General features: G+C 45.9%; 1 protein-coding gene across 1 annotated transcript; it reads right to left on the reverse strand.

Annotated features, from left to right (window-relative positions):
• Positions 1-612: 612 nt before the first annotated feature.
• Positions 613-25575, reverse strand: IRS2 (insulin receptor substrate 2). The gene is made up of 2 exons (XM_078658258.1): positions 22346-25575; positions 613-2916 (listed from the first exon to the last, which is right to left on the reverse strand). The coding sequence occupies exons 1-2, from the start codon at positions 25354-25356 to the stop codon at positions 2865-2867; spliced, it is 3063 nt and encodes a 1020-aa protein (XP_078514384.1). The 5' UTR covers positions 25357-25575; the 3' UTR covers positions 613-2864.
• Between the last annotated feature and the right edge of the window lie 1080 nt (positions 25576-26655).

Below are 26655 nucleotides of genomic sequence, written 5' to 3' on the forward strand. Positions count from 1 at the left end.
GTAGGAAACTACTGTGCGCTGGAAGGAGGAGGGGGGAGCGGGACCTCAGGGGGGTCAAACATCAGTTGTCGAGGGGCACCCCATAACGAGGGAGAAAAAGATCAACTAATTTGTTCTGTGGTAGAAGACCTACAGAGTTAATTGGGGGATGAGGAGAATAAACAGAGGTGGGCCAAAGTGCCACAATATGCAGCAGTTAAGCAAAATGTTTACTGTCTGGAAGCAAGCATGATGGGCTTCTTTTAACTTATTTTGTGTGGGAGAGATGGATTGTTCTCCACTGTGGGCTGGCATGAACATTCATAGAGGAAAATGGAAGAGAGACAGGATGAACTAGGCATACTATGCAAAGAAATTAGCCAATCACTCCAAAAAATGGAAACTACAAAATCCAAAAGGTAGAACGTTTGTGTATGTCACCAGTAAAGGGAGATTGAAGTCCAAACCATGGGATGAGCAATATCACTCCTTTGAGGTTTTTCGAATGTTGGCGAAAAAAAATGTGGAGTAATTTGTAAAATAAGCATTTGTGAAAAGGGCAAGATTTTCGTTGTTAAAAATCACAAGCAACCCCATCCCACTTATCTATCACAATAATAAGCAATCAAGACATTTTCTTTCATAAATAATTTAGTTTATTGTATTGCATATGGCTATTAAGAGAGCATCCATGATCAATAAAGACTAAATACAATGCACTGCTCTAATTTCATTTATTTTTGTCAGCAGCATCACATGTCTCTATATACAACATGTACATTGGAAGACACAGCAAGATAAGTTAAGTCTCTTGTCATCACAATAGCCAGAAATATATTTAACTTCTTGATACCCAGAAACAATATATACCTAAAAAAGTATTTTACATTTTTTTAAGTTAAGTCAGGCAAAAATGTATAAAGTCCAAATATACATGAAGAATTTTAGCAAACATAATTTATACATTTTGGTTCCATTCTGTAAACTAGATTATGTAAATATTGCATATGCCTTTTAATGAAATGTAGAGGAGAGTATATAATTTAGCAAGGTGTCAAGTTATTTTCAAAGAATGCAGGAACAATATAAATCTACTTTGTTATAGTGGCATGATCAAGTTGGTAGTAATTTCAAAATACAAACCAATAGGTGGTAATTGGAAGGGATCAGCATTCATTTTTGTTGATGTCGCAGATCATAGCGCTAACCAACATACGAAGAAATGTACATACAAAGTTGCACAACTTTCAGGTATTTACAGAACGCTATACATTGATATTGACCTCAGAGCAAATATTCCATGATACATGCATTGGGTTGGTATGTCAAAATATCGAAGTCAATAATATCGACCGATCTGTATTTAAACGTAGAATACCGACTATCAACCCATCAGCAACATAAACACAGATAAGAATAGTAAATCTACTACCATGAGCGATATGAAGTAGATTTCGTGGAGTTGATGTAAGTGCATGTTGATATGAAAATCTAGATATTCTGGTGGTACACTCATGCATTTCTGCACAATGAGGCACACCTAGTTCAAGGGATATGGTGGGGTGAGAGAGGACAGAAAAGTGTAGAAAAGCGCAGTCACACTATACATTCATCTGTGTCTTATTATACAATCCCCGGTTCTAAAAGATCAGTTTGTCAGAAGGAAGACTGCAAGGACATTAAATAACTACATTTCTAAGACCTTGAAACTCCCGTCCTCCAAAAAAATAAGATACTCTCCATAAAATTAACAGTATTTGTACAAACTTGACAGAAAACTCATATGGTGCGTATAACATTAATTTGCCAGAACAGGCACGGGTGAGGTACCAATACAAAATATATACGATTATTAAAATCAAATATATAAGCAGTCGAAAAACATTCTGCTGTTCCGGTGCAATGCTTTCCTCACTGTGAGGTCAGTCAGGGCACAAGTGTTTTGCTTTAGTGTTTTTTTTAAATACTGAAAAATATCTACTTGTCCTGACTATAAATAAATAAGAGGCTGACTGCAAAGCCTTTTTAAAATAATGCCTTCTATACAGTGTGCCAGAATTGGTCAGTTTCACTATGTACAACAGTGTACCTCTTGTTTGCCAACAGCTTTGAATTTCCTTTGCCTGCTTATTCAATGCCTCCAAGGGGAACTGGCAGAAGAAACTCTTACTTGGAACAAGAGGCCTTCCCGCAAATAAGATTAAAAAATACATACAAAATGTAAGACATTCAAGTTCTTTTTTGGAACTCTTGCTTTTTCAGCAATATTGTGTAAGCATTGTGGATCCTTCATTAATGCCCAGCCAACAATACTTCATGCAGATTTCAGTGTCCTGAATTGGCTCCAGTCCGATAAGTAAACACTGTTCTTAGATCCACGCAGCAGCTGATTACAGTAAGGCTGACACCGGTCCTTGAGGAACATTCAGCATAAAAATAAAGGCAGTCTCCTTTCGTATGAACAATACAAACATCTGGGTTACTCTGAACCGAGGTAGGGCGGTGGTAGTCTTAAAAAGGGGTATGTCAGCAAATACCAGATTTTACTGCGTTCCAACGGGTTAGAAAAATCTCCCAGCCTGCTGAAGAATAAATAGGGTTCATCTTTGCAAAAGGGAATCAAAGGCATTGATAAAAGGCTAGTCAGAAAGGAAATGTGATTGTCTATGTAAAAAGAAATCTTCAACTGGGCTATTTTCATGACAGCAGCTCAGCGGTAAGACAGAAGTCTGTCACAGAAAACCAAACGAGGCAGGTTGCCCATCTTCTTGTTGATCTACTGCACTGTAGCAGATAAAAACTGCCGAAAACACAGAAATTGCACAGAACAGAAAGGTAAACTTGGAGCAGCTTCAGTTGCACACAGATGGCAGGTAACCGTGGCTTCATGTTGTACTCTGTGGGGCAAGGTCATGAGATAAAATCAGGTCCTTCCCTCTGAAAAACAAACAAAAGGAGAATTACTAAATAGTGTCAGGTAAAAATTCGTCAATAAATACGTATACACACGCTTTTTACCATGTTACCAGGTTTAGACTACGTGATCTTATGTTGGATTTCTTGCTACTTTTTGTTTCAGCAGAATGGGAGAAAAACTAAATACAAAACTGACAACTATAAACTACCCCATTGACATTTATGTATTTGGAGAGCTACACCCCTCATTAACATCATGTGCAAACATGCCTATTTGTTACTTCAAAGAAAAAAACCTGCATTAAAGACATTTTCAAAAAGAACATTTCGTAATCCAAGTTTGTTGAAAATGACAACAACCATTCAGTACCACAAAGAACTTGAAAGTCTGCACACCGTAAAGATGCAGGTCTTGTGTGTGTGAACCAAAGGACAAGACAAGGGCGAATCTACAGGCTTAGTACTCCCCTGGTCAACAAAGACCCAAGGAAAAGAGCCGTTTCTGTGAGCCCCCACACCTCTTTATGGTCTTTTCCTTTTTATAATCGACTCGAGCGAGCTGTTGTAGGCAAGTCCTGCTGCTACCAATTATTTAAAATAAACAATCTGGGATTTGACTCCGCCCCCGCCAATATCACTCTCACCTTATGCTATTCCACCTCCTACCTATGAAGTGCTTGCTTGCAATGCATGAGGCACTATCTTTATTTACTATATGTACCACACATGTAGAGTTAATAGAAACCAATCGTTTGGCGTTTCGTTTTTTCACTGCACTAGTCTTTTTAAAAAAAAAAAAAAAAAAACAATAAAAGACTAAAAATGCATACTAGACCTACTGACTGCCAATAATTGTTTAAAGGGTTTCAAATATATTAGCAAAGACTTTTCTCTGTATTACTTTTTCTAATAAGTAGATAAAAAACCAATTCAACAACCATAATTTACCCGATCTACACGGACACATACCCCCCCCCCCCCTATGCATTTGCACAATAAGAGGCTGAAGACTACAGTGCTCCATCCACAAGCATTCTCGGCTGGCTGCTTGGGTGGACGTCCCAAGACTTCAAAAGCAAGTATCCTCGACACTCCACAACGAGGTAAAACACACTTGTGGGTCACTTCAGAAGTGGGCAGCACAAAGCCTACATGATTTTAAAAGGCACGATTTCAAATTACCCCTGGAGTGTGACCCTAGGAGTGGGTAAGGCTGACTCACCCTACCAACTTTTTAACCTGGTTAAAAGGAGTACACAGACTTTGGTAATAAAAAGCCTATTAGCTAAGAATGACTGAACAACTGTTTAGGGTGTGCACTGTCAACTTTTCCATGATTGAACTGGGTGGTGCATTAGGCACTCCAGAAGACGTAGATTGTAACTGGTATTTACCTGCACATGAAAACAAGGTAAGGCACGCTAGAAAACGTCCAATAAAGACACCATTAAAAGTTTCTGGATTGTAATTTCTAAAATTTAAAGTATCATGTCTCCACTTTCAAAGAGAACCAAAGCTACTGAAATATTTCAAAGAATCCCAGGAAACAGATGGTTAACTTTAAGTGCATGAACAATACTCAATTCCAAGTAACAACGTGGTCAGTACCCAAGTACAAACTGGCTAGTGTTATCTAAGAAAATTTGACAAATGTACACAGATGAATGGTATAGATCCATATCACCAACATAAATGGACTACTCCAGAAAGCAATTTAAAGAAAATACTAGGAATTTTAAAACAACCCAGACAGGTTGTCAACAGGCCAAGAACCCACGAAGCTTCTCTAAATCGAAAAAAACACAAGCTCCTGCTCATAATCAAATGAAAGTCAAAGTCTCATCACGTGAACTACATCACCCACTGTGAAGTTTACATCCAAAGTTCTTGATAGTGAAGGGGGAGTCTGTAGTTATAATACGTGAGATTCCGGATATAAATAAATATAACAAACGCTGCTTAAAAATATTAGTTTCAGATAATGAAACTATATGCAAATGACTACTCCCCTTTGTCACCCTAGTAAGCAAGGTGCCATTCTGGTGTCATTGTCTGCAAAAAAACGTACAGGCTGCATCTTGACCTGAGCTGTTCTGCTCGTTTTATTGCTGCTGGGTTCTCCTCTTGCTTGAAAGGTTTATCAAGTAATGGGAGGCTAAAATGGCATCACTATCAAGCTGGAGTGACAAAGCCTCATTTCCCATCAAATACACCATCGTGCGGAAGTCGCTGTGCCCACTGGGGCAGGCTTTAATTGACAGCCAGAGCCTGGCATTTATTTTCAACTGCAGATAAGTGGAAACTATTGAGGGTGACTAATGGGACCCTATACACACATTTCTACCGTTGTGGTTATGAACTGGAGTGCCGCCTCCTCGGTGGTCTCTACCAGAACGGCTACATAGTAATCTTCAACAAATACAATAACTGTCCATTCTGGTAGAAATTGGTATTCTGAGGAAGGGCGAAATGTGCTTGCTTGGAGAGTACCTTAAAACAGAGTGGCATTTACAATAAGGCATGGCCAGTGGCTTCATAAGGAGGAACTTCACACAACCAAGCCAGTAACTGAGGGATGCAAGTGTGTTTGTAGGGGCTGTATAAATGGATGTTGGAAAGCAGAAGGTCAAATACTGGTGAACACAGGAGGTTATGCCTATTTAATGACTTCCCGTCGAATGAGAGCCAGAGATAGTGCCAAGGAGTGTTTTGTGCACTAATATCTAGGCCACGTGGGGAGGAGAGAGTGCCATGTTTATGTGTGTGTGGGGGGGGGGAGGGGAATGTGTGTCCAGAAGATACCAAAGCAGTACTTTACAATCGTCCCAAATAAAAATAATAAAAACGACGGGACTGGATTTTCCTTCACACAGAATAATTCACTTCAAATTGAAAGGGAGACATGCCAGAGAAGGGGTGTGTTGGAATAACCGTGTCCCTAAACGAGATGGACTCTCGAGTGCCTTGGCTACAAATCGCTTGGTTCAGATTCTTCCGTGCGGATCCCTTGATGTCACTGGTTCTTATAGAAGGCATCTTTGGAACTGGAGTCCCTTTGTGAAAATAGTAGGAACCCCAGTTCTCTCAGAAACAATGTCACAAGAATAATCAAAGCCAATAGGTCTGGATTGCATTTGGATTTAAGTATTAAAAAAATTAAAAGCCAGCAACACAAAAAAAAAAAAAAACCAATACATGATTGTTCTCTGTATAGACTGCATCTATGAGATAAAGAAATGAATGTGGGATGAAAATGGACAGAACTCCTTCGGCGATGATTCCCAAAACTACCAACAGCAAGAAGTGAGAGAAAGAATGTAGGTGGAGACAAAGCCCATTCACAACATTAATATTTAAGAACATTAGTAATAGGTCCGCAACCATCTGTGCTGTCACGCCAGACCTCGAAAACTCTGAGCACAACACTGCATCAGTCCATCATCATGTGATGCAAGGGCACACAACCATGTTGGACAGGCACTGTGATCAGTCAATGTACAGTGAAGTGTACTTGCAGTAGAAAGCACAAGCCCGCTAGCGCTGCACACGAGACTTAAGCCGGATATTAAAACAGGACTAAGTAGATTTCTTGTGGTACCATAAAATGTATGTATTGTAATGACAAAAATTACTGTAGAGGGGAGTTAAACTGCAGAACACACCCCATCCCCCAACGGCACTGAACTCTTTTTCATGCTTTCCGTGCTACAGAACAGTGCTGCCAACAGGAATATCCAGACAGATGGCAATACTACAAGACCGATTCGTAACGAGAAAGGGGAAAAAAAAAAAAAAAAAAAAAAAAAAAAAATCTGTGAGGCTTCTAAAATGATGCCTGGTGAAAGAAGAAAGAGGGCCGATTCCACTAGAACAAAGACAACGGGATTACCAACTGTACGATACACAACTAGCAATGTGTACATTTAGGCAAGTTTACAATAAGCTCATTTCAAATTAAATCATCCCCATAACTGAGCCATGGGCTCAACTTTTAGCTTCATTTTCACAGGAAAGTGTGAGGGAAATTCGATCATCATTACTGTTGCCACTTAAATAGCCTTTCGCTAGCCATCAAAAGGCAAAGGCTGGGTTAGCTGTAAAGGCTGCCAAATCCTACATGGCTCTTTAACCAACAGAGGGCATCTTATAAAACCAAGTGATCCAAGTAAACAACCAACACACACACTACATGGAAACACCCTTCCTGCGACTAGGAAACTAAGTGGAGCATTCTGAATAAATCAGAACTATAATCTATTCCTCTACTACCGGATATTTAACTGGGTGCATAAAGCGGGGTGGAGGGTCAAAGGACGTATATAGAAACTAAGGCAGGCAGTAACCATTCATAGTCACCAACTAGACACAGCCCACTTTCTTTAACAAATTACATCAGCATTTGTACAAATGTTTACACACTTAAATACATCCACATAGTTGCTTAAAGATGTAAAGCACTGGGTACCACAGCGAGCCAGGGGCACAAAAAAAAAAACAAAAAAAAAAACAAAAAGGACTTCTGGGCGATTGCGGCCTTAATACATTAACATTGTTCAAGGAGATCAACTGAATAGTAACATAGGTCAGGGATGGGAACAGAGAGGAAAGCTAGAAATGTAAACAAGATATGCATCCCACTCCATTTAGTTGTCAGTCTGGTATAACATCCCATGATTGATGGCTTCAACTGATGGAAACATCACTGGGTGGTCATGCTAGAGTCCTACTTAACTTCAACCCAGAGAACAAGCTCCTGGTACATTCGATGGTACTCTTCAAAGCTTGAGGTGCCGTTGACCTGTGTATCACCAATGCATAGCTGTCATTGAATTGTTTAGAGGTTGCAGAACGCTTGGTTAGATCTGCCCTTCTCACACTGCTCACGCGCAAACCACACTAAAGGAAGGGAGCATGAAGACACCCCTTATCTGAAATTCAAAACTAATACAAATGCAAAAATTGATTCGTGTGTTCGTGTAGTCCTCTAAATCAACCATAAGATGATACAATGGGAAAAAGTACCGAAAGGGGTGAGGAGAGAGAGGAAAGTAGAAAACTCGTCGTCTGGGCAGCCCAAACATTGCTTTCGCACACTTTATTTTTAAGAAATTAACTAAACCAGAAAGTTAAGAGTGAAGATATTTTTTTTAAAACTCAAGTGCAAACTTCCAGTGTGAGGGAGTAATAAGTTCTGTGGTCATCTATGCTATTTTAGTCAATGATTACCTGAGATTTTAATTGAGCTTTTAATTGCAGAAGGCATATTTAATAAGTAAGCACTTCATTTGAAGTCACATGCCTGAAAAACAGAAACGTGCACATCTGCTTAGGTTTAAGTGTGTCAGATCTTCCACTCGCAAATAAAAACAAAACAAGTGCTCAAATTTCCAAAAATGGTTGAGCACAATTAAAGGCATAAACATCATAGGGGATGTGCAAAGGTGTTCTAATTAATATTTATGAAACCTTTGCTAAGTTATAGGGAAACGTTTGCAACTGTGTGGAAGTTGCAGAGTTTTTTTCACTTTCCATGTATGTGTGAAAGTATTGACTTCGGCATCAATTTAGGTTGCGCAAATCCTTAACACTAAGAAGAAATAGTGGTGCATAACATATACTTTGCAGAAATCGTTTTTTTTACCCGTGTAAAGCCCCCGTGTATAACAATTGTGCAAAATGTAAATATTCTGCATACATTCGCCAGCTTGGCTCGATTTGAGTTAAAGTTCTCTTTACAGTGAAAAGTGCTTTTGCAATGTGGAAATAAAATACCGAGAAGGTAAACTGAGAACATTCCAGCATTCAAGAAAGGACGAAAAGGCAACACTTTATAAACCACTTTGAAGATTTCTCTTCAAATCAATGCATTTACAAGAGGTAAAGTGTTCAGGCACGACAATCTTATCAACTGAAGAACTCAAAAGATCATCGAAGAACCTTGACAGAAGCCATTTTAGACATTAACTAGAGAGGGAAGCCATTCAAATGAAGAAATTAAGACAAAAATCTTCCAGCAAAAACCTATAACTAGGTCTCAAAGTTTAACATCTGGGGAAGGACATGAGAAAATATTTGCTTAATGAGCTATAAAGCTAGTGAGTAAAACTTGGATAATTACAATTTTTATAAAGCTTCACCTTAGTCTCCCGTAAAAGTGTACAATGCATGGCATTGATAAATTTCAAGATCAGGAGTTCTAAATCTCAAAACGTATGTACTATTTCATTTGTATCAAAACAAAGCAAGTCTACTTGGCAGACCATTAAGGAAGCATGCAGCTTGTTTAGTACACATGATGATATTACAGTTTGAGTAATTGGTGACCCGATAAGCATCTCTGAGTAGCTGTGCGGACCACAGAAAGAGAGTGTACAAAACAGTGAACGAGAACAATTTATATATTGCAAAAGAAATCTATGCACCATCACCCCTTAAATCAATTATTGAAATGGAAAACTACAAATGAGCGCAGATGGTTAATTGCAACCAGATCACAGCAAAAAAGAAATCCCTATGAATGGTTTATTGAAGTAGTAAGAAACTGATTGAAAGCGGAGACCGGCAACCCTAATGCAGCTCTATTGGCATTCAGGGAGTTCATGGCAGAGCCAAAGTTCATGGGTATTTATTTAGTTAGCACTCTCACGTCCTGATGAAGGCCTACTAAATTCACCAATGCTCAAAAATTGTTCTCCCCGGTTCGGTTAAGTGCAGGTTGAAAACAGTGAATTCCTTTAGGCTTGCGCTTTAGAGCACAGTGGGCTGAAGACTACAGAATAAGCAAGCAGGTTGGCTGGGTAACTAGACATTCTTAATGTAGAAATGACACCCAAAGTTTTTAAGTGGTTTAGGTAATATTAATAAAAACAAGCATTAGCAAAGCCAGCGAGTCTGGCTCGCATTTAGAGTCTTGAATAAAACATTTGAAAGAAGACTACTGCTGCGAAAAACAAAAATATGATTTTCTTACACAATGCATTTATGAGATAAAGAGTTTAATATGTGACGATCTAAAGTGCTTTTGACATGTTTGTCACCATAGAGGCAAATAATTGTGTCGGTTGTTAAACAGCATTATGAACCGGTCTCAACTGTCGCCTACAGATTCATTACAAACTTCCTCGACTATGTAGAAGATTGACTTAGCTGATCATTAAACCCTGCTCGAACACATCAACAAATTCTATGGGGTTTAGTCACAGTCTTTTGGGTGGTGCACATCATTACCAACGAAGAGAGAGTCAAACAAGACACGCTGGTATGAGGAGCCAAAATAGTCATCTGAAGAGCAAATTAGGATTCCCAAACATCTTGTCATTCTTAGTCCCCCCTCATGACAATAACATCCCCTTTAGCTTCAATCATCTCTCACAGTTCCACAAAACCAAACCAAAAAACAATAACCGTGGGGGTGGACTACATGTAGACTGGTATTCAATGCTCACACACTGGTGAGGCCAGGTACAAAAGTGCATCCAAGGTTGAATGGACAGAAGAACTGTCAGACATCAGCACAGCTTCCTCAACCTCCTCTCTTTTAGCCATGGCAAACAAGCCTATAAATAAAAAAAGCTATCTTCCACAGTATTGACAATGGTGTCTCATAAGATTTGTTTTAAACACTTCATCTGTAGCTAACAATTTGTATGTACTCCTAGTCTTTATACCCGTGCTCCACACCCGATGTTAACCCGTTAACTGCACTGAACATTCCGCGCTAGTGCGGAACGTTCTATTGCGTGGGCGGGGCCACGATGTCCAACGGACGTGCGCAGCACTACCAAGGTAGTGCACGCGGCGTCCGTTGGATGTCGCCAGCAGCAATGGGGTTAAAGAAAGCAATGGCTCCCAGTGAGAGCCATGATCAGGTGCAAAGCCTTTACCATAGATGGACAAGTCTCGTGTGCACCACCATCACGGGTCTGCAGTAAACGTTTGACTGCATCCTCCGAGTGGACCCGAGCTCTACCCACAGTGTGCCACACTTCAGCGCCACTAGGACTAGAGCAGGAAGAAAGACTGCCCTGCCGCCTACCATTTCCAACGGCCCACTGCAACAACAAGGGTATCTGCACAACATTTGTAAACAAAAAATCTCCTGGAAGGGAGCAGGTCCAAAGGATTTGCGAGATGGTCACCATTGACTGCTTGGAATAACCAAACACGTCTATTGAAATAATCACAGTACATCGAAGACTACCTGGCTTTTAATTTCGGTATTGGTTGGAGCAAATCTCTGCATGCATCAGACAGCTTTATACATTTCAATAAAAAGAAAAACATTCTACGGGGGGGGGGCAGCGTAAATGGCGACAGAGGAAAAAGGACTCTAGAGGGAAGGGGAGATGGGAAACAATGGTTCAGTTTGAGGAAGAGTTTGAACAGATGTACAATAGGGCCCAGGGAAAAGTCGACAAAATCCGATCAGTCATAGCCTGCCCCCCAGTCTGCGCTCATAGAACAGACGTCATAAAATGTGATTAAGATTTTTAGCTGTAGTATCATCATGCCACAGCTTCCAAGTTACCACAGACACTTTAGCAATTTTTACCCATATGAGCTATGCATTATGAGTGTTTTTAAATGAAATTCAAGTGCAGCACGCTCACAGATGTTGGAGGTACTACACATGCAGCCACTTGGGAGTGTGCTGTAACTCTTGTTTGCAGGCAACAAGAGTTGGAGAAAGCATAAACACCATCTGTACGCGGCATATTTAAAACCAATACATTGAATGTACAATCTCACTCACACATACAACAAAACAACCTCCTTTCACAAACACAGAAATAAGCAAGATGCCAGACAGAAAACAAACCACTAGTTTAGGGCTGACACTGGAAAATGAGGCATTCAAGAGCAGACCATCCGAATCCACACACACCCTACCCTATCAGCTGCCTGCCTCAGTACTGACAAACTCTACCGTGATGTTGTACAAAAGGAACAGAGCTATGTATGACCTTGTAAAAGTTTCACAAGCACAGATACAATGGTGGGGATAGCCAGTTCAAGGCAAACACTATTGATTGTTAGTCGTTCATTTATGTCACGTCCACCTAGGAGGGAGTGCCACTTCTACAAAAACAGCGCATAGTTTTCAGTGCTGTTAGACCTTCAGTGGTAAGGCTGCCCAAGGAAGTAACCTGTAGGGTACATAACTTCCTGAATTAAGTGTGCTCCTTCACCTTTACTCACTTGGTTTTGATCTCATTTACCTTCGAATCAAAAGGAGGAAAAAAGTTTCTTCTTTTTTTTTTTAGGGCATTTTGTTCCCATACAGCTAATTATGCAGAAATGTCCGAGAGGGTTTTAAGTGCCCCTTAAGAAAAGCGGGAGCGCCCAAGGCAAAGCCATTTAACTTGTCAAAGTATTGATAAACAGGAAACTCAAACAAAAAGGTTACATTCCAGGCAAGAGGTCATTCTTGCTAGTATGGAATGTTAAGATTGCTCAAACTGGATATGGCTTTCATGTCATCTGGGCAATGTTCTATTCTGTGGTTGATCACACGATGCTTCCTACAATTCAATGAACTCTACAGAGTTTTTTTTTTTTTTTTTAAAGATTTGATGTATGCTTCAGCTATATTTCTAACAAGGAAACCTTACTAGAATTGCATGAACCTCCTGAAAAAAGAAGTACTCTGAATAACGAAAAAGTATCATTTCCAGGCACTACATATAGGTGACTCTGCAATAGCGTTTAGCGCCAATTGAGTTCCTACATTGCCACATGAAAAAAGTGCACATTTAGAGCAGCCACCTTGGTGATGTAATGCAGATTATTAAAGAATCCAGCAAATTGATAACGATTATCCAAACAAGCATGGGACAAGTCACTAAACTGTCCCGTAACTAACTAAGTCGCATAACAAGGCCACTCCCAGAACGGGGGCTACTGTTGGATTCACCAGGCAATGCAGCTTGCATGGGGGACAGGCACAGATGCCATAAAACACAAGAAAGGCTATAGTCACTCACTGTGGGCCACAAGGAATGGATCCTTGGAAAAGCAAAAACTGGACACTACCTTGGAGCACCATTGACCAAGGCAACTGAATAGAATTCGAACATTTCTCAAAGGATTAACCGACTTAACTTCCTGCAGTGGGTCTTGTTCCATGGCTTGAGTTAGCAAAAAAGCAGGACTGGCTCAAAGTGCTTATGTCGCAGATGATGCACCCAAAAGGAGTTGGCTGGTATGTAAATCCCAAGTGTGCCATTTCTTACCACAACTCTTTGCAGTGGAGAAACTGTATTTGGGGTATATAATGGGGTAAAAGCAGGATGCACTCTGCACTGTTCTGCTTGTGCAAATTCCTTCCAGTAATACTTGGGAGCGAACTGCTATACAAAACCCCCAAATATAGAGACACTCATTTTGAAAGATACCATGGCACTCATAATGAGGCAGAGTAATGCTATGTGTGTTGCACACAGCGTTATGCAAGTATTAAACTAAAAAATACGTTTGAAAATAAAATGTATCAAAAAAAGTCTATTCAAACTAAATGATAGAAAAATAAAAGTGTTAAGTGAATTGCTTTAATTAATCCCAGCCACAGGAAATTACTGGGGCTCCTAAGGCAACCTGCAATACGCAAACCAGGCTTGATTCTGCTCCAATAAGAAGAATCCAACCAGAACTGTTAGCCAGAAGCCCGCACTTTACACGTGACTATTACAACTGAGCAAGTTTTAAATTATATATGTGGCACCCAAAAAAATCCAGTTTCTCTTTATATAGCGCTCTAACACACCGACACATTTATAGTTTAAATGAAAAAAAAGACATAATTTGCAGAAACCTATAAATGAGCGCCATTCATAAACTACTGTTGCTTTCCAGCAGTAAATACTTATCAAACTTGCTTTCACATACTGTTAGAGTGCTAAAGAAATGAGTCACTTTGAACATCAAAGCCGCACACCAAACAGTACAACAAAACCGGTCTTGCAGGCTGCACTGCAATTTTAAGTCTGTACCAACTAAAAAATGTCGGGTTGTGTGGTCTAGTTCCATCTCACATTTTCTGGTGGGAACAAGTTCCAAAGTACTGTAAAGCTAACCTACCGGCGGCCCATCTTTGTCCACTAGAAACAAACGAGGTAAAAAGGTCGAAGCTTTGTAAGTCACACCCGCTTACAGCGGCGCCAGACGAGTGACGTAAAAAGGAGCTTCCTTGCTCAATCCTGGAAGGGAGGGGTTCAAATAAATGCAGGGGGGGCGAACTCTGGCCAGCCAAATATATTTCCCAATGAGCTTTAGCGCAGAACGTGTCACTGGCATCAGGCATGTATTTTATGATAACGGGTACCCATGGGAAATTACATAAACACACCCACACCAGGATACCAGTTGCGGTTGGTAATGTTTACATTACTGCATATTTGCTTTACGTGTAAGGTGTACACCGGTTTCTTACGTAGACCGCAGCACCCAGCTTCTGTGACGGCACAGGCACAGACCGTTCCTGTTTCAAAAGAAGTGCTGCAATTGTGAAGCACAAACACTGCAACACTACTCTTCACGGGTTGGTAGCACCTTAAAATAGATATTTTAAAAGTTTTTTTTTTATTACAATAATATTTTACTGCACACACATTTTCACCAAATGGTATAAGGAAATTGCATACTGCTCAGAATTAAAAAAACAATATATAGCCTTAAGTTAGAGAAGAAAATCTATAAATGACGTCACATGCAGCGTCAAAACATCTACATATCTTGAGAGTTGTGGAGCATACAGGGCGGAGTAAAGAAGGGAATTTTTTTCAGCTAATTCCCACTGAATAAATACGTTGTATTCGCTGCGCGGCCCATTAAATTCCACTTGCGACCTGTCTCCTTCTAGTAGATGACCAACGTTTCAGCCCAATATTTAGAATGGCTTCATCAGGAGGCTGTGGAATGCAGAATGGGCTTAGCACATGCTCGTTTGCTTGTTCTATAGTCCCCACAGGCGATAGTAATCACTGCGCATTCCGCGCAAAGCCCGGGCATCTTTTGAAGGTCTCCGGCGCCTTATGCCTCCGCATTATCCGTGGCGGGCCCTGCCACTCCCAGCTGAGGGACGGCTTCTCCCCACTTTGTTTAGGCGGGGGCAGATGGTCTGCAATCATTAGCCTATTGTCGGCGGTGATGCGGGCCTAGATTACGGGTGTGCGCTCCGAGGGAAAAGGCAGGTGCACGGCCCTGGGGCCGCCATCTGCCAGGAAGGAAGTGTTCTCTTTGAGGCGCTTGAAAAGACAATGACGGATGCCGCCAGGCCCCGCCCCCATACCACGGCGCTGCATTACTGCCACAAAGAGGCACTGCGGCTGGACCTGCGGTGGACGGTCCGGCAATACTTCTTTCAACAACAAAAAGGCCAGCTCGCCGCAGCTCACCTACGAGCTTAACACCAGCGATGAAGGGAAGCCTGGCCTCACAGATAAGGCTGGGCCTGCTCTGTGCGAAACGAGTAATGCGGTGCTCTTCATGCAAACTTACCAGTCCGCGAGGACAGAGAGAAACCACATGTGTATGCACATTGGAGCTCACTTTTCACACTTAACAGTGCACTTCTACCGCCTTAGCAAGACATTTAAAATTAACCCATTCAGTCCTGCAAAAGCTCCTAGGAGTTAGTAGCCACGTGGCTATAATTGCGCAATTCATTCAATGAAACTGAAGAAACAAAACAGCCACGGCCTACCCATCACATGCTAAGAGTATCACCCAACGCCAACTATACATGCCTACTATTTGGATATCAATAAGTGCACACAACAACCCTCAAATACAACACGCAGAACAGCCAACAGCACACAGAAAAAATAAAGCACACACACCGAACAAACATGCATTTTGTGGACCTCAAAAGCCCACAGCTGTCCACCACCTTCCAACAGCACACACTGAAAGAGAGCTCTGAACATACACACAACTCAAACCGAAAATGAATTTAAAAAAAACCAACAGCACTTACTATGACCAGCTTCTTATCACTGGTACCTCTGCTGATCAATGGCATACCTGTCAACTATGAAATGCTAAAAGCCTCGGGGCTCAACCAACAAGCACACAATTCATCAACACCTACATAACCGCACAGCTATACAAACAGTGCGCCACATATGGAAAGTTGTAACCTGGGACACTGAACGGCGTTGCGATGCCGTACTGATGGCAGGCTGTGGGCTATGCAAATATTATCAAACACCATCATCTACATAAAAGCGAACCCTCATTGCAATACCGGATTTAAACACTGATATTTATTCATTTTATTGCAAAAATCTATTCGTCAGGTTTTACTTCTGCACACTCAATCTTCTCCTCTTGATATTGGGCTATAGAAGAAGGGAACCTGTTCTGGGCGCTTTACTGTATCAAATATTAAACAGACACCCTAAATTACGTTGCGAAATCCACGTAAAGGCAATGGCGGTCCTACCTGTATAACTGAGTGACAGAAGAGCACTTCGGACCACCTTGGTAGCCCAGCACCTGTAAAAATTAAATCTAAGCAGCCCTCACTACATGTAATGATGTGAAAATGGAATGTTACAAGTCCAGCATTTAAAAGTGTGCTCAGCTCAAAATACTTTTCTCTTTGCACGCCTGAGAAACGTACCAATGCACACGTTTCATGCACAGATCGCGTTTCAGCCTCTGAAAAAGTCCACATCACAAGATCAATCACAACTATAGCTTCCTTGACAACGCAAACAGGCAGGCTTTCCCGCCGACGAGATGCTGTAAACGTTCACTAACAAATGACCTATCGGCGTTCACTAAGTTGGATACATAAAGTGCTGGAAAGATAGCATCAGCGCAGGCATTTCCGTGCCCGGAGCGGCGGCTGCTGGCCCACCTGGAAACAAGCCCTCGAGACAAGAGCTACAGACACAATCCGCCTTGAAGAACGACCACAGCCGAGGCACAGCCAGTCGTGACGACGCTTTGAAGCTGCCTCCAGTTCAACAAGAGCTGGCTGTTCTCTTCCCTTCAGAGTTTAACTATTACAGGGTCTGTTCTGAATACAACTAGAGAAAATAGTAAAACACATCAATAAAAGATAAGAGCAAAAGCTAAACCTTCTCTGAATTTCGTATTTTAGAAGCGAAATTTAGACTACAGAATAGATTTTTATGTTGAATTAAAGTAATTTGCTTGAAATAGGTGCCTGTGTAATAGTAAGCCCGTGTGACAACTTTTTCTTTTAACAGATAGGTTCAGACACAATGTAACAGGAAATTGCTAGGGGGAATAATAAGGCTAGGTTTTGCCACCTGTACGGCCAGATTGAACGTCTGGTCCTAGTTTCCTACGAGGAAAATGCAGCAGAGGAGTTTGACAGAGGGGCCTCGGGGGAAAAAACCCACCGAAATGGTGTGGAATAGTTAAGACCATGAACACATCAATGGCTGCACTTTAGTAATCATGCCTGCATTCTATAGTCACTGAGATGTCGTTTCCGGCTCTGCTTTTAGGTCTGGCATGAAAGTCCATTTGTCTGCAAACCTATTGCTGCCATTTATTTAAAAATATACAGAACGGACTTTGGTTCCAGGCAGAGGAACATTCTCTTAACCGGTCTCTCGGTTTTATGGGGTATCATAGACTCCTATGGACTTCTTGTCTTGCAATGCTCAAGGTACCATTTCGCATGTACAAGTACACTGAATCATCATATAATGGATTAGTTATCCCATAAATCCACTACATACAGAAAGCAGTAAAAGATAGACTTGTGGACATTTCCTAGAGTGTTGCACCTCTCTACCTTTGTGTTCCCCAATATAAGGAGCGGTGTTGTAATCTCAGAGTAGTTTAGCTGTCTCCCAGTTGGTACAGTCCACCTCCCCTCCCCTGCTTACTAGGTACATCCAGAGAGTGTTAGCGATAGAATGTTGAGAACCCAGTGGTGAGGAAAGTAGATTATCAGAATAAAGGGTCTTGCCTTAACTGTTCTGGAGTCTGCTATTATTTCAAAGACTACAACAAGTTTGTTTTGTTTTCACTGCAACGGGCCTTTAGAATATTTTGGTCAGCACTCAAAATACAAGGCAGATTTGCTTTGCCAATGCTAGTTTCCATTATCTAACCTGTGTGTCATTGGTGAACACTGTAAATTGGTGTAGTTAATAACCTACCAGAATTTTAAATTCATTCATTGTTTTCAAAGAAAGGGTTCAATGTCTTATACTCAGTTTCCCTATGTTAGCCCATGTTCACCCTTTCTTAAAAACGGAACACCAAAAATCGCATCCAGTTTGAGCAAAAAGAAAAACGCAAGCACCTTGAGGAGAGAGGCGACCTGCTCTGACAGGAGTGTGCTGGCTAAACCAGAGTAGTCAGGTTCTCGGGGACGCGGGCTCTGTACTCTGTGTTCAATTACTTTTGAAAGTCCGGCGCACGTGAGAAGGCGCCACCAGAGCGGTTCCATCGGGTTATTTTAAGAACAGCTAATTCCTTGACGACAACCCCCACACGGGCACAGTCGGAAGCGGGCTGCGAGCCGCCTTTAGACTGACAAAGAGACCATACTGGAAAGATACGGTTTTAACAACCTCGAATCCAGCGAGAACAGGCCCCGGTTAATGTTTCTAAGAAGTCCCGAGCTGAACTCTCCAATACTCATGTGACCGTGCCTCGCTGACCCGGGCTTCGGGGCCCCCTCCTCCCAGGAGCCTTTTGAGCCACTAAAAACACGCGCTGCTTGTGGCTGTGTAAAGATGTCCAGGGCCGGCTCAAAGTGTGCGTTCCCATGTCCTAAAGAGATGCGAGTCCGTATAACCCTTAATCCAGAACCAAAGCTACCCATGGGGGTATCAACACGCATCCCTTAAATGTGATTTTAAAAACGTGTGCGACTTCAAGTAAAAATAAAATAAAAAAGAAAGAATGAGGATGGCTTAAATAAAAGCTTTTCAGCGTTGCGTGTTTTATCACATTTTTAATTTCGTCTTCTATTATACTCGCAAGTTCCTTCATGACGACGTGTCGACGTCGCTGCACAAATACAATTTCATTCAGAAACAACGTACGACGACTTTGTGAATGAAGTCTGAAGGAACGCGCAATCTGATGAACGAAACGTCCCCCAAACCTCCTGCTTCTCTTAGCACCTTAAACCTAGAAGAGGTGACGATGCCCTACCTCTCCATCCCCATCACACCCATGGCTTTACACACACACCACTACATTGTCAGGGTTTGCATAACCTCCAGTGCGCATGCGCGGAAAAACCAAAACAAGAAAGGCTGTGGGCGTGTGGCACCTCCGGGGACAGAAACAGCAGGGGCTGTGGGTGAAGCGTGGAGACGGGCATACGGTCACCATGGCAACCAGCTTTTATTACAATAACGAAGATGTAGGGAGGAGAAGGGGAGGATTGGGAGGGGCTTCTCGTGTGGTGTGGCAGTAATGGAACGGGGGGGTCGTGCGAGTGATCTTCAATAACAAATCCGGAGGATTACAAACACTTTCCACATTCACTCTCAAATCCACTACACTTGGGTTCCTAACATTTTCAATATTACTAAATTAATTCGCTGAACCCTCAATGTCAAACAGACATGACCTCCCTGCGAAGCATTTTGATCCACAAATCATAACACAAGGCTTCGACGCCTCAAGAGGGTAGGAGGCTCGATAGCGATGCATTTACATCTGACCTTCAGCCCATCCGCTTGAGGGTAAAGATGAATCCGGTCTATTCGAAGAACAATTGCCATTCAGGGTAAAAACTGTACATGCAGTTTACAGTGCTGCGGGTCATGGGTACTTACAACAAAGAACCCTTTATCCCCCAAAATACGACGTTCCACCTTGTAAACAAAGCAGGTTCCTTCCAAACTCACACACAAACAGGTGACCGCCACAGAGACAAACCCCATATACAAACATTCAGCCAGAAGAAGTGTTGTAGCCTTCGACCAGAGGAGCTCACCCTATCTGGGTATAGAGAACAAGCTGGGGTACTGTAAGGAGAGACAAAAAACCATCTCAAAGGGGCTCTTTTAAGACTTACTCTGAGCACCAGCAAATGGCATTTCCTTTCATTTTAATTGTATTTATATAGCGCTTATTACTTCGGACAAGGCGTTGAAGAGCTTTTTGGCAGGTAGCATCTACTCTAGAACCCAAAGGATTAGTGGTGGATTAGTGTGCGTCTTAATTTGATTGGGACAAAAGAGGGATAGAGGAGGGAAGAGTCTGGATAGTTTTATTTGGGATATCATATTAGCTAGATGAGGTTTGGGCGAGTCAAGGAGTATCATACCTAACCAGAAAAAAAAGCACAACTAATCCAGAACTGCGCCACGTGGACCACTTTACAATATTCTACCTGAAAGGCACACAACTTTAAACTGTAGGAGGCATTTAGCCACTTGATGACTGTGTGGTCTAATACCATTGGATTTATTTGGGTATGCAAGGTTAATGCACCCGGTGCGATAAGAAATTCAGCAAACTGGCCATATGCAAACCCAGGAAACTGACACACACATACACACTTTCAAATTGTGACATTTTATAATCGTTTTAAAATATATGGAAAACATTGACTGACATTAAAGATTCCTTTCAAAAAGGATATTCAGCCCCAAAACCATAGACTGCGAAGGCATACGTTAATGTAAACGCCTATCATCTAGTAGACGCTTCCTATAGCACTTTGGGGGGGGAGGGGGGGAGATTCTCCTCTATTTTAAGGCTACGGAATCCTCTTCCGGGAAACCCCGCAAAGGTGCTTGGAGTGTTTCCTGTACAGCGGGAGTCACTAATGAATGGCTTCCTGTCGGACTCGGCGCCTCGAACAACTACACCAAACAGTGACGGGCGCGATGTGGCCAAAACGAGCAGGCCCGGCAGGTAAACAAACAACACCCGCGCCTCAGATTCAACATTTCCACATGTTCACTGTGCAGGCATATTTCACACTCACGCATGCATGCAGTTCATGACTGACTCAAAACCTAATCTGACTGTACCACACGAAGAGGACCGTGCTGATGGGACACTAAATTAACATTTCGTGTGGAGAAAAATACCACACTCTGGCGCCGCAAAGAACAATGTTGCCCCTACCTAATCAGCGATACTCAGAGGAAATATAACGTCTAATGCTGTTTTTTGTACATTATCTGTAAAATTAGTAGATCAAACGCCTAAAGGTAGCTATGGTACCAACTGGTACAGCACAAACGTGACTGCGAGTGACAAATGCCCTCAACAGCCATTTGCCTCAGGCATATACCAAAAGTACACACAAATGCTTCGCCCCCAGATATTCCCCTAAATAACACTGAATCTAGTACCAAAAAAAGCCAGTCTCATACAGGACGCGCTGGCAAAAGGCGTGAGGATGGAAAAGCTCTCTTTCTCCCACACTCCAGTTAATGCGACGTTTACACTTCATCTGTATCACTAAAACATATGAATGATCACTTCGGGGGCTGGTAGGGACTGAGGAGCGCTATACAAACAATATTGAAAACACACATGGGCTAAGGATCTTCATTTGCTTGAGCACAACACACTTTTTAACCCATGAACTGTGCCTCCTAATGAGTGGGTCACAGCAAAACGAGGTGCAGACCAAGTCCTCATGCAAGGGGACCCTTTTCAACATTAATTAGGCTTGCGGTCTACGCTGCTTCCGGTGCTCTTCTATTGGGTGGTCACGTGACATCAATCGCCCCATAAAACGCCTCCGTTTACTTTCAAAATGTAAGCACCCTTCACTTCGTTTGCATAACAAGCACCTTGTATTGCGGTGCAATGACACTCCTACCCAGCACAGAAATGCCCTTGACTCGGGTCGGGGAGTCGAACAGAGGTTACGTCCTTTACAACAGTCTGTGGAAGGCACAAGGAGAAAGTGCAAAAGGTTCAATTCAGGTGCTGGCCCACGGACTCCCAGAATACCCAATTCAGCAGGTCCCGCCTAGAGGCAGTGCTCACGGCATAGGCCAATGGCTGGCACACTGGAGGCTCACATGAGCAAATCAAGGCCTTGCTGACAGGTGCACGATCTACTTACAATGAGGTGGGAAAACATGGCCCTAATGGTGCACCCCTCACCGTAAACCATCTGGATGCTGGCGAAGGCCTCCTCAGACACCATGCTCGGAGTACACACCAGTTACACAAAGCCAGAAATCACGTGCCAACATTATTTTGGCTAACACAACTGAACCTGCCAGATCATTTGGGGGCACCAATGCTGCCCAGGCAACCAGTTCCCATCACACATTCCGAGCCACCGACACTGTCGGTGCTTTTTAAATGACACGTACCCCTAAAGGGAGAGCAGTCATTCTCCCCCACTGAAGTGTTTTACAATTTAAAGCACCACAGAAAGAGATTGCAACACACCATACACCTTCCCACAAAGCGCCCCCGTGCCCTGCTCAACTTTGATTAGTGGTGGCAAGCGGAGGGCAGGTCTCACCTTTTGCCACTGGCAACCGCCTCTCTGAAGGTGTGCGTCAGGAAGAAGTCCATGCTGGCATAGGCCGCGCCGTCACCCGCGGCCAGCAGAGGGCGCGCCTTGCTACTGGGATCAGTCCACTCTGCCGTGATGTGTATGTGGTTGAGGCCATTTTGGAAGCCAGCTGATGTTTCCCGGCACATAGGGCTGCCTCCACCGGGATCAGTGGGGACAGTGGTTTCGGGTGAGCTCTCCCCACCGGGCCCCCTCCTCGGCACTGACACGTTCTCCACCGAGGCCGAGCTGTGGCGCTTTGGGTTGTGCGCAAAGGAGGGCGACACTGGGGTCACTGTGGTGGTGGACGAGAAGGTCTCGGAGCTGTGCCGCCGCCGGCCGCCTTGCGGGTCCGCACGGATCACTTTAGCGCCACGATCGGGGTCCAGGGGCAGGGGTGGCGGGAAGGTGACCGCCGGGTCCAACAGGCTGAGACGCTGGACGCCGGCGGTGGGGCTGGACAACAGAACAGCGGCCTCCGGCTTCGGGCAGATGGGCTGCGGGGGTGTGGGGAAGCTCATCTCTGTGTAGTCATCGTCTTCCTGCTGCCTTCGCACGGGAGAGGTAGGACCGGAGCCCCGGCTTCGAGGGGACGCGGCCTCCGACTCCAGTGACACCGGGCCGGAGCGGGGAGAGCGGCCACTATAGTCCAGATTCATGTAGTCCGAGCCGGGCGAGGTGCCCCCAGCTGGCGAACAGCGCTCCCCAAAGTCAATATTGATGTACTCGCCCCCGGGGCTGTGGGGCTCGGGCCCCGTAGGGTGCTCGGTCATACTCGGGAGGGTCCGCACACTGTCCAGCGCCAGCCGCGTGGGGCGCACTGCCCGGCAGCGGTGGTGAAGGATGCTCTCTGGACTGGGCCGGCTCGGGGACCGGGCGTGCGCTGGCTCCTCCGGCTGCAGGCGACCCGGGGAGTGCATCAGCACGTACTGGTCGCTGTCACCGTTGACCTGCGGGTGGAAGAAGCAGTCCGGAGGGGTGGCCGAGGCCTGACTGCCAGGGGACATGTTCAAGTAATCGCTGGCGCCGTTGAGCCGACTCTCGGGGCCACACAGCATCCTCATGTAGCCACTGTCCTCGGGTGAGCTCTCGCCAGTCTTGTAGCCGTTCAGCTGTGGGGGGCTGTCATTGCGAGGCCGCAGGATCTCCTTGGGAGCGGACACAGGGCAGCTGCTCATAGGCATGTAGTCTTTAGTTACAAGCACCGCTCCGGGCACCATGGGCATGTAGCCATCGTCGCCAAGGTGTCCAGTAGAGCCAATCTCCACATCTCCATAGTCCTCGGGGTAGGGGTGGTGGGGCATCTTCGGAGAGGCGGTGCGGGAGCGGTGGCCACGACAGGCGGCTCGCAGCAGGGTGGCCTCGTCCAGGGAGGCGGAGGAGACCTGCGGGGTGCTCCGCTGGCGGGCCGGGGTGGTCAGCGAGTAGGTACGTTTCCTGTGTGCCGGATCGAGCAACTCCTCTCTGGAAAGGCGGCAGTGGTGGAGGGGGCCGAGGCTGGCCCCGCTGGGTGGTCGCTCCATGCACATGTAGCCGTTCATCTCCCGGCCGGGGGTGGGTGGCGTCTCAGCCACAGACTCCTGGGTGCTGCTGCGGTGGTGGTGGTGCAGGACCCCAGCGCGCAGACAAGGTCGCCCGGCGTCCACAGGGCTTGAGCTGTACTCGTCCAAGGACATGAATCCGGCGTCGCTGGGCGAACAGGAGGTGGAGGCGCCGCAGCTGGATGGTCGTGGTGCGGCGCTGCTCTCTGAGCCGTGCCCGCTGCTGCTGGAGCACAGGCTGATCGGGCTGGCAGCCGAGGGTGGCGAGCGGGGAACTGGCATGGACATGGAGCGGCTGTGCTGCAGGGCTCCGGGGGGCGGCAGACGGGACTGTGGGTAGAAGAGCGGGCGAGGTCCTGCCATGGTGTTGGAGCGGCTCAGATGTGTCTTCAGGGCCCCAGGACTCAGTATGACCACCCGGTCCCCCTCGCTGGCCGTGCGCACCCGTGCGCAGGGAGCGCTGGCGGGCGGCGTGGCGGAGGACGAAGAGTCGGTGCGTGTCCGGCGGGCCGGCAGCCCAGTCTGGCTGGGCGGCGGGTGGCTGTGGGTGTGCCGCCGGGGAGCCGGCACGCTGATGGGGGTCGACTGGCTCTGGCTGCGCGGGCGCAACTCGGCCAGCTCCCGCATGGCTCGCATGGCCTCCAGGATGGTTTCGTGGATGCTCTGCGCCACCACCGCGTCGTCCGCCTGCATCCAGAGCTCGCCGGGCCCGGTGGCCGCGGAGCGCCCCAGCTCCATGAAGAAGAAGCTGTCCGAGTGGCCGCAGCGCCGGATGTTCATCAGCTGCAGGCGGGCGGCCGGGGCCTCGGTGTTGGGGCGCACGAAGGCCACGGAGCGGGCGGAGAGGCAGAGGCGGTGCAGCCCGCTCAGCTGGCGGCTCTGGCCCAGTCCCTTGGGCTTGACGGTCACCTGCCACACCTCGCGGTACACCTGGCTGGCCGGCGTCATCAGTCCGTAGTCGGGGTCCTCGGTGGCGGCTCCGCAGCTGCTGCAGGGCCCGCCGGCCTCCGGGCTGCCGGCCTCCCTGCAGGCGGGGCAGCCCCCGGCCCTGCCCTGGCTCAGCAGCTCGCTCAGCGCCTGGTACCAGCCCTCCTGCTCGGCCTCGCTCTCCGCGGCCATGGCCAGGTACTCGTCGCGGGTGTAGAGCGCTACGAGGTAGCGGTGCTTGGCGTCTGCGCGCTTGTTGACGCTCAGGCAGGAGGAGTCGAGCACAACGCTGCGCTTGGGCGGCTTGCTGCGCCACTTCTTTTCGCTCTCGTAGTACTCCAGCCGGGCGGGCTCCCCGGGCGCAGCTCCCGGCCCCAGCAGCACGAAGAACCGCTTGTGGCCGTGCTTCTGCTTGCGCAGGTAGCCGCTCTTGCGCACGCTCTGCCGGCTGCTGCTTCCCTGCGACTGGGCGGGCGACTCCGGGGAGCCCGTCAGCGGCGAGCTGGCCATCCTCGCCGGCCCCCGGGCTACCCCACTGCCGGGGTCTTTAATGGTGCACGCGCGTGTGTGCCCCCGAGGGTCGGGAGCCGGCTCTGCGGGGCTGGGTGCAGGTGCGGTGCGGAGCCGGGTCCCGGCAGGCTCTGGCGCGGAGCTGGTGTCGGTAACAGTTTGACAGTAAATAACACGCCGTACGGAGGGAGTGAGCTAAAGAGCAAAACAACATGTGACGTGGGAAGCCTCCGGGGGTGGGTGAGGGAGGGGGCGCGAGCAGAGTGCACGCGGGCGGGGCCAGAGCTGGGTGGGCGAGGCCGTCAGTTCCGGATACCTTTGCGCGCTCATTGATCCGCGCCGGAGACTGACGGCCCCGGGAGCCACTGGAAAGGCAGCCCGGCTATTGCGCATCTCGCTGGCCTTGCCTCCTACCTTTTGGAAATGATCCAGCCCCTCTCTGACAAGCTCTTGCTTCTGACCAAAACAAGGTTAGGTAAAAAGAACGGAGGGGCGGGCGGGGGCTTCCATCATGGGGATTGATTTTGTTTTGTTTAACCTTCTCGTTTTCTATATTCCATTTGCTATAAACGCATACCTCTATAGTGATTGTCAAGTGTAGGGGGCACTAGTGATACTAAATAGTGACCTACTCGTTATCTATTTCCACTGCCTGGAAAATGGATCTACTTGAAAGTGCATACACGCCAACAGACCCGAATGAGGAGGGAGACTCCCTAATTTTAAGCTATGGCTTTATTTTACGTGTCTCCCGCCTAAAATCTCTGCATCGATATGTCAACAGTGACCATCCAAACCGATTTTTATTTTAAAAAAAACATCCCATACCAGGTTCTAAATATTGGCATGTATTAAAGTGTTTCATGTGCCAATTGAGGTTTTTCGGGGGGTTCTTAGCTCAAACATTTTAGGTCTTGAATATTTTTCTCCTGGGCAGGCAGGAGTCTGCACAGGAACAGAGCGGCGGGCTGCACTCCCTCTCTCTCGCCTCCGCGACTGCGCACCGGAACGGCCCTAACATCAAACACTAATTATTATGGCTGTAAATGGGGGGCTTCCCTTGCCGAGGTGTCGCGGCACCCCGGCAGTCACCGGGTCTGAGGGGGAATGCGTAGTAGGCTCCGGACCCGCCCCCTGTTCTCGTGCTTCTCCCGATTTGGAAATCCGCAGTGTTTACCCTGCGCGTCAGATCGGCTCCCTCCCATCTGATGACGTCTGTGCTGGGCTGTGTTTTTTTTCTTTCCGTAGCTACCAGGACGCCGCGCGCTCTGCAAAGCAGAGAGGCGCCTGGAGTTTGCC

Source organism: Lissotriton helveticus, chromosome 8, assembly GCF_964261635.1.
Source record: "Lissotriton helveticus chromosome 8, aLisHel1.1, whole genome shotgun sequence".
Lineage (NCBI taxonomy): Eukaryota > Metazoa > Chordata > Amphibia > Caudata > Salamandridae > Lissotriton > Lissotriton helveticus.

Excerpts from the sequence above, each read along its gene's own strand:
- IRS2 (XM_078658258.1), bottom strand. The coding sequence starts at position 25,356 with ATGGCCAGCTCGCCGCTGACGGGCTCCCCGGAGTCGCCCGCCCAGTCG. Across the intron at positions 2,917-22,345 it reads GCGGTTGCCAGTGGCAAAAG|AGGGAAGGACCTGATTTTAT; the intron begins GTGAGACCTGCC and ends TTTGTTTTTCAG.